General features: G+C 37.7%; 1 protein-coding gene across 20 annotated transcripts in view; it reads left to right on the forward strand.

The window, feature by feature from the left end:
- il15ra (interleukin 15 receptor subunit alpha) overlaps positions 1–12,529 on the forward strand; it is a 58,493-nt gene that overhangs the window by 45,078 nt on the left and 886 nt on the right. For 12 of the 20 annotated variants that reach the window (XM_036577273.1, XM_036577276.1, XM_036577277.1 and 9 more), the window contains 4 exons: positions 3,818–3,934; positions 5,107–5,298; positions 10,711–10,749; positions 11,983–12,067. In XM_036577273.1, the coding sequence (XP_036433166.1) occupies positions 3,818–3,934; positions 5,107–5,298; positions 10,711–10,749; positions 11,983–12,067 (433 nt within the window). Of the gene's footprint in view, positions 1–2,685; positions 2,875–3,817; positions 3,935–5,106; positions 5,299–10,710; positions 10,750–11,982; positions 12,068–12,529 lie in introns of those variants that run through there. The other 8 variants (XM_036577283.1, XM_036577289.1, XM_036577293.1 and 5 more) reach the window with 6 other exon arrangements.

A 12,529-nucleotide genomic window follows, 5' to 3' on the forward strand; every position in this document is an offset into this window, starting at 1 on the left:
TTTAGCCACACCCCCTTTAGAATTTTAAGATGTCAGAAGGGCTTAATACCATAGATATACATACCTAGATGCCGCGTTGGGTCCAGTCAGGCACGTCAACAGCGCCACCATTTTAGAGCGGTCAACATCGCTGGGGGACTGCATTCAGTACCATTACCGAGCGACAGTTTAAGTAAGACACTGTCAAAAATTATACTATTTCAAGAATATTGCACTCAGAAAATGAGATAGGATTATATAACGGAGGGAACCCAGCGATCCACACTCATGTCTGTGTGATGCGTATTGTTTGTGTGATGTTTATGTGTAGATATGGCCGTGTGGTTAGTGAGGCACAGAGAACCTGTTGATGTGATTGTTGTTCCTCTGGATTTATATTAAGCTTATTTCATTTAATAGCCTATTCAGGGGACCTTAACTTTATGTAGTAGTTATTTACTTACAATGATCGTTAATGCTTTGTAGCTAGGTAAATTATTGTATTCATTAATCTGTGTAGATATTCAGAATAGATTCATATTAGCACCTTACACGAAGCTTAAGTTAGCTACTTATTTGTCAGCTTCTTGTTCGAATTTCCACCTTAAATGATGCATCACCAGCATCTTGTTCGAATTTTCCTGTTCCACCTTAAATGGTGCAGCTTCAGGCACCAGAAAGTGACTGCTGAACCATTTAAGGTGGAACGGGAAAACTCGAACAAGAAGCTGGCGAGTAGGAAGCCAACTTCAGCTTCGTCCTGCTTACTGTGTTTGGGTTTTTTTTTTTTTTTTCATGTGTATTAAGATTAGAAGTGACTCACACTTGCTGATGTGTGTGAGATTATGTTTCTACCAGAGCTCGCGCTAAAGCCAGTTTGTTACGTCAGGTGCAGACTGAATACTTTTCTGCTGGTCTGAACGGTTAATTAGCACGATCAGTTATTAAAGAAATAAAAGCTACCGAGAGCAGTCCGTGCAGCCTAATCGTTCTCTCATTTTCTTTTAATCGTGCGCGCGTTTTTCTTCGTGGGTACGCTTTCTTTAATTCATGATCACGATTTTCTAATTCGTTCTCTCGTTGTTTTATTTTTAACTGAATGCACATTGTTTGTATTTTGATAACAGCTCCCTGAGACTGCCTGACGGGTTTTGATGTGTTAGATTGATGAGATAATGATCAGAGATGCTCATTAGGTCTGATTTTGATTTGGGGGTGGGGGTGATGGATAAGGAAACTGCAGCTCCTCTTCACAGCAAACGGCCCACAGCGTTTCTGCTCTCGCGTCAAGCTGCGGTGTTAGAGACCATCGTACAATTAGAAGAAATGATCAGCGTTTCAACATCCTCACATTAACATATCTATATCTAATCCATAGATCTATTAAACTCTCTCGCCATTTGACCTCATCCCACATTAATGTTTCTGTGTGTGTTTAATTTGAGTTTGTTGAAACAAATCGACACTGACCGTTTTTTCCTGTGATTGTGTGATGATCTCTAACACCGCAGCTTGTCGCTGGAGCAGAAACAGCGCTAAGCGGCCGCGCTTCTTCTATATCTCTGTTAAGTATGATCATTAGAAAGTGCAGTTTAGTGAAGATTGTGGTTGTAGTTTATTGTCTTCCTTCATTTCACCACGAAACTGCAGCTGCACTGATGAATCCGTGGGCCGTTTTCTGTGAAGAGGAGCTGCAGTTTCCTCATGATGAGCATCATGATGACCTGATGAGAATCTCTGTCCATTATCTTATCAATCTAACTCATCAAAACCTGTCAGACAGGAAGTGGTTCTCTACGCATGTGCGTCATTTTCGATTGGATAATCTGTAATCAAAATGTATTCAATCAAATTGGCAAAAATCTTTGCATGTAAACATAGCCATAGTGTGCCATAAGAAACTTCCTAAACTATCATGATATTACATTTTGCCATATTGCCCACCTCTAGTGTCTCAAATTTGTTTTTAAGTAACATGGGGGAGGGGAGAGGTGACATTTTTCTGGCCTGCCATTGCTAAGTTGGAATCAAAGTATTGATGAATAAGTCATACTATAACTTATGTACTTTCGAATATGGTAAAGCAAAACTTACACAATACGTTAACAACTTAAATTATTCTAAACAAAACAAAATGATGATCCCAAAACTACTTCTGAGCACTGTGTGTGACCTGAACAGTGAGGTCATGGAATATATGCCTTTTTTTCATTTGTAGTTGTTGGATAATTTACATCAATTAAACCATACTCAACATAATGTGACGAACAGAGACAATTTACACATATAACACATCAAAGCGCTGATGCACACTCTGTTCTCTCTGATCTCTCATTCTGGATAAACTTTATGATCAGATAGACCAATCATTCAACATGAAGACATGGAACATCATGGAACATCTGTCACATTAGTTGAATTTTTTAAAGTTAAAAAAAAAAACCAATATTAGGCTGCTTTGGGGCGCACAACTAGCCCACAACTCTGCAAACATTTTAACTTGTTTTTTTAAACTTTTTTTTTTTTAACTCTAGCTTGTGTTTTGATGTGCCCCGCAAGGCAGCCAACAATTAGTAAAGGAAGCACTTTGGCTCGCTGTAATAAAAATGCAGTAATGTAAATGACCACTGCAGATATATAAAGAAAATGCAAATTCCACCCTGAAACAAGCATAAGTCTGCTCACAATATCGTTTTTTTGTTGCAGTTAAGCGGTTTTGAAATATGTTCAGGCTGCAACCCCCTCGGCACCATTCCCACATCCTGCCTGCGATCTGATCTCTCTCTGACACATCTGTGGTTGATTATCATGTGCAATCTTTTACCTATGCTTACAAAGACCAGAAAGTACTTACTATTTGTCAGAAAAGCACCTATTAAAGCCTTTTTGAATCAACAGTTTTCTGTGTTTTTTCCTGAGTACAGGGAAATGCACCAACATTGTTGTCCATGGCAATCAATCTTACAATATGGATGTGGTTGACAGAGATAAGTTTAAAAAATGGCAAAGTATTCCCTTAAAGCCCCTTTAAAGCAATCAGTTATAAAGTTGACTGCCTGTTTTTCTGCATATCTTTCTCTCTCTCTTTTTCTCTTTATTTCTCTCTCTCTCTTCCTCTCTTTCTTCCTCCCTCTCTCTCTCTCTCTCTCTCTCTCTCTCTCTCTCTCTCTCTCTGTCTCTCTCTCGTCCCCTTGTGTACAGGTTACATACGTAATGTATAGGTGTGCATGCTAAAATGATTGATGACTATATACAAAGAGTATACATTACGGTGACAATTTGCATGCATTCTTTTATAATCATAAAAAAAGCTAAATTACTTCCTGCTTTCTTCCCTCCCTACACAAAACATCCTGATAAGAAGTTGCTTGCTCTAGAGCCAGAAACACTCAAAGAAATAGTGAACTGGAAAACTCTGTTCTGTATAAAAGAAAAGGTGCAAGAAATATTATAACGGGATGGCTGGCCATATTTGAGCTTTGTCAAAAAAAGTGCTGCATTGAAATGACTTGATTCAAATGTGTACATATGTCCACATGAATTAAAAATATAACATCAACACAGTTTTGCCCTGCATACTTTAGACTTGAATTGTGTTGAGGTCATCTATTTTATGTGTAAATGATGTACACATGTGAATCGAGTGCATTCAAACCACACATTTTTCAGTGTTTCTTCATTGCTGGCTTTTGCTTCTTGGTGCAGGCCTCACTTATGGCATCTGATAAAGGTGACAGACAGTGGGATGGCAAAACAGATGTTCCCACATAGCGTCATGCTTCATGGAAAGATGTTCTAGGATTGGATGGAAATCTTAAATATTTGTATTCTTTTACAGTTACAAACACACAGGCCCACACACCAGCCCCAAATCTCACTCTTTCGACATCCAGTACAACAGTGAGATCTTATTGTACCACCAAGGGAAAAACACCGAGCACTTCTACGACATCTGGTATGAATGGTTTCATAATGTGTGTTTGTATGCATTAAATTGCCTTGATTCAGACGTGTACATCATTTCCACCTGAATAAAATATATCACTTTTTCAGTTTACTTCTCACAATAATTGGTCAGATATATTTTATTAAAATGGAAATGATGTAAGTGAGAATGGGACACAACATTTTGGTGTTTAATGAATAATTTTAAAAGTATTTAAGCAAAATTATTTTTTATACAAGATACCTACACGTTTCTGCGACAAATTAAAACATAAACTTTGTTTCCAGCACGTAGTGTCTAGGAAGGGCTCAGCCGGGAGCGCAGATGTTACAATTTACCCCATACGTGAGGTTAATTGTAACAGACAAAGGGATTAGTTGTCTGGGAAATCAACCCAAACACAAGTAATTCAGTGCAGTTCTATGTTATTTGAACACTTTGAGCTTTCCAAAATGGAAGAAGATGGCAAAAAGAGGCTGTCAGAAATGACAAGTTGTCTGCAAAGTAGAATACAGTTATATTAAAATATAAATTACAATTATACAAAACATCAGCACAATAGAATTGAAATATATTTTATATACATGACTTCAGTAGTATGTTTTTGATGAATATGTACATAAAATAATAATAAAAATAATAATAATAATAATGAAATAATAACTGCTTTGAGTTTATATAAGGGGTATATGGACTTCTTTCATAGTTTAACCTAACTAACCCCTCTGCTCTTTAGCTTGGCTAGCGCTCATTGTGAGTTATTTAAGTGCGTCAGAGTGGTGCTACATTACAGCCCCTGATAGGGTAGGATTAAATTGCATAATAATTATGTGACTTAAACACACAACTCAGAAATCAAAAATGCTTGTAATGAAAAAGTTACTTTAATGGTACAAGAACAGTCATCATGGTAAATCTCTAGCAATATCGGTCCGATCGCTGTGGAAATTTGCAGATGATGTTTCTATTGGAATACGAGCGGATGACCAAATGCACATTTCATTTCAGCCTATTTAGCTGCATGAAACATTTTACCCGGTGTTCGGTTGTGCCCCGCTCTCCCTTACACATTTGAATACAGTGCTTTCAATGCATCCCTTTTTTTCAGGGTGTGCCCCGTATGTGTGCTCCTGTATGTCTGATATTTCTTTGTATGATACGCTCCTTTTGACCGCTGACAGGACAGACTGCCTTAACAACAACACACACAGTTCCCACAACAACAGGGACTGTCCTCCATGGGACAACAATGAAGGAGGAGACCTCGACCAATGAGATTACACTTTCATCTTTCTCTACCTTGACAGTCAGGGAAAACCAGACCACAGTTTCCCCACGGTTCACACATTCAAGCATCAACACCACCACGACAGGTGAAAGCAGACTACCGTTTGGTCTCCAGCTGGCATGAACTAAACCAAACTAATCGCTGCCTAATTCAAATACTTTCCACGCTGAAAAAATAACATGGCTGTGAATTTACTTGATTCGGATGTGTGCATCAGCAGCGACCCTTCCCTCTAGGAAACAAGTGGACCCAAGCTTTGCCAGTAAAATGCTTCCCACAGCGTAACAGAGCCACGAACCCACTCACTGTAGGGGTTAACCGTTCAGTCCTGTGCCATTCTTTTGGTGTGCATTGGGGAAGATGGTGAAGATGACTCATCTGACCATTTTACTTTTTCCACATCTTTGTGCTTGATGTTTTTACACCGCTGATCTCTCAGATGGTCATTAATCTTTGTAATAAGGGGGTTTATACATTGCAAACCTACTATAAAATCTCTCTATATGCGGTTGTGGATGGATTGCTCATGCTGGCACAGTCTGATCACATCCTGCAATAACATTCTCATTCACCCAAAAAACAGCTGCTCTTCTGTTTTTCTTCACAGTCATTGAATGTATGCTTTCAACCACAATCTCCACAATCTTTCCGTAGATCTGAAAGCAGATGGCACTGTTCCTATGGAAACACTAGCCAGTTGAGCAGTGTTTGTGACTTAAGCTCCTGCTGTCCAATAATGAATCCTCTTTCAAAATCACTTCTCCTCTTGCCGTCTTGATCCAAAGTCAAGGTCAACTGGGCCTGCTCAGCATTTTTATGCATGCCACATGCATAGTGTGGTGTGATACTAATTGGTTAAATGTAAACCTGTCTAAATGCATCTGCGCTCGTTATGTTTCACCAGTCATTTATTCAGGTTTTTCTTTTGGTTTGTCACCCGTCTGAATGCTCACATTAACAGAGTGAAGACATTAGTTCACAAACATGACTGAAGACATTTGCTGAAACATACAAGTTCAAATCACATCCTGCACTGAAAGACTGTAAGACAAAACTTTTGATGTAATATATGTTGTTCACATAGAATTGATGTACACATTTGAATCAAGTGAATTCAGCACTGTTTTTTTTTCATTGCAAATTAAATTTAACCGATCAACCAATATGACCAGCCAACAATTCATATCACCTCATTTCCATTTCTTACTCTCATGGAAAAACCACAGGTGCTGGATTTCACTGTGATGCTTTCTTTTTGGCTTAACAAATGGGAGTAGATGGGCTTAGACTTTTCCATAAGTCATGGTCAGTGCAGCAGGGGTCAGTACACTGACAAATGGGGTTATAATGGGTTTACAGAATGTTGGCAAAATCACATTCATAATCAATGAGAGATTCAAACAATCTTTGTTCAGATTTTCTGCATAATGAGTTTTCAGTTTAAAATGCTATGCCACAGAGCTGGGCTGCGTTGTTGCTAATTGAATCTAGGCAGGGTGGAAACCATGAGAAATTTACACCATGCTAACATTAGTATAAGTGTAACCTTTCACATACATACAATGTAAATGTAATTTGAAATGAATAACACTGTCACGTTAGGTATTTGGACTTGTGTGCTGCAGTTTCTCATTAGGTTGAATGGGGATTTTTTGCCAGTGTTTTGTAAAGCTTTTCCAACCTTGTCCAGTAGCAGCAGTTGCTACTAAAGAATGCATGGCTACGTCAATTGAAAGAACACATGCAAGATTTCACCAAGGGACATTTTGGCTACATTCACATGCCTTATTAAGCCACATATGTACATGATTTTTATGTTCGCACAGTGTAGAAGAAATACTGTCTATGTCACATTTAGGCAAATAATTTAGCCCCATCATGTGAACATAGCCTGAATTTAATTTCACAAAGTGTTCTCCAATCCTAAATGTACTACATAATCAAAGCTTAGGTGGAATCCATTAATTGAATAAAATACATTGCCGTTCAGAAGTTTGGAATCAGGTGCCATATGCATAATGTAATTAAATTATATTCAGTGATATTTTAATAATAATAATGATGAAAAAACAAAACTCATTTAAAAGGAGATAATGTGCATTTCATATCTGCAATAATCTATTCAGTGTGTTGGTATTTGTTTTATAATTTTTTATAATGGTATAAATTCATTTTTAAATAGGATCATCAATTTTACCACCCAGAAAAGAACATCAGAATTGCTTAGATGAATCACGTTTAGCTTGGTGCTAATGGAAATTGATGTTTATGCTAGTAGTATAAATCTCATGAAGAAAGATGTCTATGTATGACTAACACACAGCTGTATTTAGGTCTCAGTATAAACAAAATGAGATTACTGAAAGTGACGGTATGGCTAAGCACAGCACAGTTTCCCAGTCAATGTTGTTGGTACTATATTGTTGCGTGCTGTTTCCAAATCCATGTCACACGTAACTGAGTTGTTAGTGTCCCGATGTTCCCGCCTCCAGGGACACCCAAATTTGTTTATAACATGCACTGACTGTCAGAAAAAAATTGTCAACTGACAGAACATCAGCTTCACATCAAAGTTGGCAAAAGCAACGTTTCTGACAAATGACGCCTAAGTCTTTATAAATGTTTATGGAGGTCTGTTATGAAGGGCGTAAGTATGTGTATGTAGCCTTATGAATATGACCTACAGTATTGTTACCTTACTTTATTTAATAGGCAAATAATGCATGTCATGTCATTTACTCAGTTATGTATTCAGAATAATTTTCAAATTATCTTCCAGATTTTTTTTTTTCAACCTTTTTTTTAAATACAATGAATACTAGATGATTTTATTATGCATTTATAAACTTCATTCATTATCTGTCTTTAAATTTCTTATTTATTAAGTGCGGTCAGTTGATCCAGACTCCTGGCAATCATATGGATAGTGTTTCTCAAGAATATCACGTCTTCTGTTTGGGTCTTCAGGCTTCTTAATGACTTGTTCACAATTCCTTATTGTCTTATTTTTTTGCTGCCCCTTCACTTCCTTTTTTACCTTCAGCTGTTCCAAGCATAATTGCCTTTTCCAGTGCGTTAGATCTTCTCACAATATATCCAAAATAAGAGAGCTTTAATTTGGTTATCTGTTCTTTGAGTGGGCAGTGAGGCTTGATTTGGTCAAGAATCTGTTTGTTTTCTTTGCTGTCCAAGGTACTCTCGCAGGTCTTTGCCAGAAACTTCATTAATGTTCCAAAGTTTTCTTGGTCATTATAGAATGTTCTAGAGCTTTGTAAATCTCTCTGGACACATCTAATATATATATTTTTTTTTTTCCGGATTCTCAGTTTTTTACTGTTTCCACAGGACGAGAGTATTATAATCAATGTGTACGTTTATCTACAGCCAAATGGCATTTATCTTATTGGAAACATTCGAAACTTTTGAACGGTAATGTGTCAAACCCTTACTTCCTGTAAGTTCTACGTGTGTGGGGGTTTTATAAGGGTATCAGAAGCATGATTGTTTGACTCATTTTCACAAGTTTGAACATGATCCGCCAGCTTCGCCATCATGTACGTTTCAAATACTTTTTATATGGAAGTTCAAATGGCACTTTGAAGTCTGCACATGTAGTTATTAATTTTAGTTACAGGAAAGAGTATAAAAACCTGTGCTTCCTGACAGGATAAAAGCTCTGTGCCTATGTGGCTTGGTGTGAAGATTTTAGATAAACAGAGTGATAAGCTGACATATATATATATTTCCTGTACTTGGTCAAACGTGAGCAAGGGTAGCATTTGCTTATGACAGAGGCAAATGCCATAACTTGGCATCATGACAGTGGAAAAATATGAGCCTTGAAAGTTGATCTATGGTCAGATTTTCCTTGGGGGCACTGCAGATGGTTATTATGGGAAAAAAGTTCATCTCTTGACTTTTTGACTCTGGACGAGGTCATCTTTAGACTTTTAAGCTACATATTTATAAAGAAATTACTGGGCAACAGCTTTCAGTTGTATTACATGACAGCAAGTGTATACTGTTAAATGGCCTGTGCCATTAAAATCTATATATACAAAACATATCACAAGAAACACAAACAGGATCATCTGTGCTATAAATGGGGACATGACTCTGCTGCCCTCACTGTGTCTAAGCAAAGCCACTGAAGACATACAGTGCATGAACACATACTTCTTCCATATACAAAACACTACGAACTTAGCTGTCTAATGAACTTACCATAAACTCACTCTCGGGTATTTGTAGGTAGGGTTGGACAGGATCCACTTGTTTTATACATTGAAACTGTTTCCAGATATTACCGCTGTAAATAGAATTGCTAGGTAACTGCAGGAAAAACCACCATACCTTGCTAAACCATTGGGATTAAAACCTAATGGTTTTGCTTTCTAATGGGAATTGGCTCAACGGTTTCCAAAAGAGACCACTAGTTTCTTGTAGAACACATTTAGATCCCATTAGGAAACCATCAGATGCATTTAGAATGAGCCATTAGTCACCTTTTAAACCATTAGGATCCTTTACATTGTGATATCAACCCATTACAACAGCCAAGACACATTACAAAACCATCAGGAACCAACAGAAACCCTTATTGGTTTCTTTTTTTGTTTAGCCAGGTAGACCAATCATTTAATAAATATCAAGCCATCTATCTAATGGTTCCTATATATTAAACAGTGCCGCTACCTAGGAGAGAGGAGCTGGTTAGCATTAGCTGAGCTAGCATGATAACAGCTCTGCTCACCACAGACCATTTTTGATTCTGGCTAAATAAAGCACCAACACAAGTTTAGATGACAGTGAGTCAGATCTAAGGGAGTGAAGTCGAGCAACTAGCATTGAAGGAAGGGAAAGCGACGTTAAACCTGTTTGAGGGTGTTTGGATCTGTAGCCTAATCGGCTAAGCGAGCAGGCCATAGACCCAAACAGTGCCACACACCGCAGTACAGGTTGATTAACCGGTGCTCTGCTAAAACAGGTGTAGATGATAAAAACTAAGGTCTGAGAGAGCAAACGTAGAGTAACATGGTGTTTTGGTGTTTTGGCTAAGCTAACGATGACTGGGGTGTCAGGCTGAGGAGGACAGAAGGTAGAGTTGCATGTGGTGCATGAGCTGGAGGGAAACACCTGTGTCTCCTCTAACTTTCTTTGTCTCTTCTTCTCTAGCTCACTCATTGACCGTCCATCATCTCCATTGCACTATTGAACTTGAATGCAGATTGACGCACACAGACTCAATTCTGGCGCCTGAATTAAATGTTTGTGCCAACAGAAGTCAATTGAAAGACGTCTGTTGTGCTGTAAGATTTAAATTGTGCATCATCGATTGATTGATTGATGTTTAAATGAGCCCAAATTAAAGGTTTTTTCAGTAATTGTATAAGTGTGTGTGTGTCAGAATGCTGAACACATGCCAACAACAGCTGTGACTCACTGTCAAAACATACACCCCACCCACTATTCACAACTCTCTTGTTCTCTCTTTCAGAAGCCAATGAAAGGAACAAGGCAGAGTTTTCAGTTTTAAGTAAGTGGTGGCAGATCTGTAGTTTTAGTGCATCAGCTTCTATTCACTCAGATGACCGATGACTCCTTCCCTGTGCATTGAAAAATGTGCTGCTTTGAACTAACTAGATTCATTGTGTGAATCATTTCCACAAGAATGAAATATATTACCTCAATGCAGTTTTATTTTCAGTTTACTTACATTGGGAAATAACTGTTTTGATGTAATACAGCAATCTCTACTACCAGCCCACGAGACAATTTTTTCATTTTTTATTGACTTATTGTTTACATGTAATGGATAGATTTGCTTCACTCACCATTCACTGTGGCTGGTTGCCCGACATAAAATAATAAGAAATGAATTAGATAGATAGACAGACAGACAGACAGACAGGACAGATACTTTATTGATCCCGAAGGAAATTTAGCAGCCAGTAGCAGTGCCACAACACAGGACAGTAATGAGGATGTAAACAATATAACAGGAAGAATAAATATTAAAAGATCCTATCTACAGACATTTACACAAATAGAAAAATACAACAGTCTGTAATAATATCTTTAAACAGAGATGAAAAGACACAGTGCAATAATGACTGTACAAGGAGGCACAGGTAACAGGCATATAATGACAATACTGAATAAATATGTGCAGATATTGGTACCAAAATAAAATGTCTAGTGTGGAGTGTCCAGATGTGCAAGATGCACAATAAGGTGTGCAGAAAAAGCAATATGTGCAGTAAGGTGTCCATATGGATAAAAAGAAACATACGATTTAGCATGAGATACAAGGCCTATGATTTGTGACTTAACATGAGATTCAGTTTCAGTCCTCATCTCTCCTCTTCCCTCTTCTTTCTTCTCTTCTGGCCCCCCTGGGAAGAGTTGAAGAGCCTGATGGCTCTGGGGACAAAGGATCTCCTTAATCTGTCAATTGAGCAGCTCTGTGACAGCAACCTGCCACTAAACATAAAAATGATTGAATGAATCCACTGAGAATAGCGCAATCACAGTAAAAGTCACAAAAAATTCTACTGAAAAAGTTTACTTGATTTGATTTCATGCTCTTATTTATTTAACACTATGTATTTATATTACAACCCCTGCTGCAACAAATAGCAATTATTAGTAGTAGTGGTGTTATGTGGTGACAAGAGTTTTTCTACAAAAAGAAATCCTTTCTACATTTTACATTTTTCTCTTTCTCCATCTAAAAGTTTCCTTATTCTTCTGTTTTCTCAAACTTTAGCCAAAAATGGAATAGCTGCAGGGACAGTACTAACCTTGACTGTCATCGCAGCATCAGCAGTAGGAGTTTTTCTGTGGTGTCGACGGTAAGGTTTTGAACATGTGCACTCTGAATCACACCTGATATTTTCTGTTGTGTTGGGAAGGACTTGTTAAGAGGCCATTACTTGGTAGGGACTAGTGCAAATATACACATGTTTATAGGTTTCATATTATTTTCAATTCTGAGGTCAGTTTTCAATGTAATTATTTGTATTTTATGTGTTCATAGTTGCAGGGACAACAGGGGCAAGCAAGCATTTGCCCTATTACTTTTTAAAAAGTACTGGGGTGATGCCAGACCACTTTTCCCTTGAGTTCAGGCCGATTTTATGAGGAAAAAAGCCCTTTGCATTTTTAAAAAAAGTTTTATGTCAATTAATTGATCAGTTCATTGATTATTGATAGTGGCTTCCACAAAAGACAGACCCTTAGAGGATAGGGAGGTGTGTATTGTTGGTAAAGTTTCAAATTTAAATAACTGGAAATTGTATTGAGATTGTTACAAC

The sequence above is a fragment of the Colossoma macropomum genome, unplaced genomic scaffold, assembly GCF_904425465.1.
Source record: "Colossoma macropomum unplaced genomic scaffold, Colossoma_macropomum, whole genome shotgun sequence".
Classification (NCBI taxonomy): domain Eukaryota; kingdom Metazoa; phylum Chordata; class Actinopteri; order Characiformes; family Serrasalmidae; genus Colossoma; species Colossoma macropomum.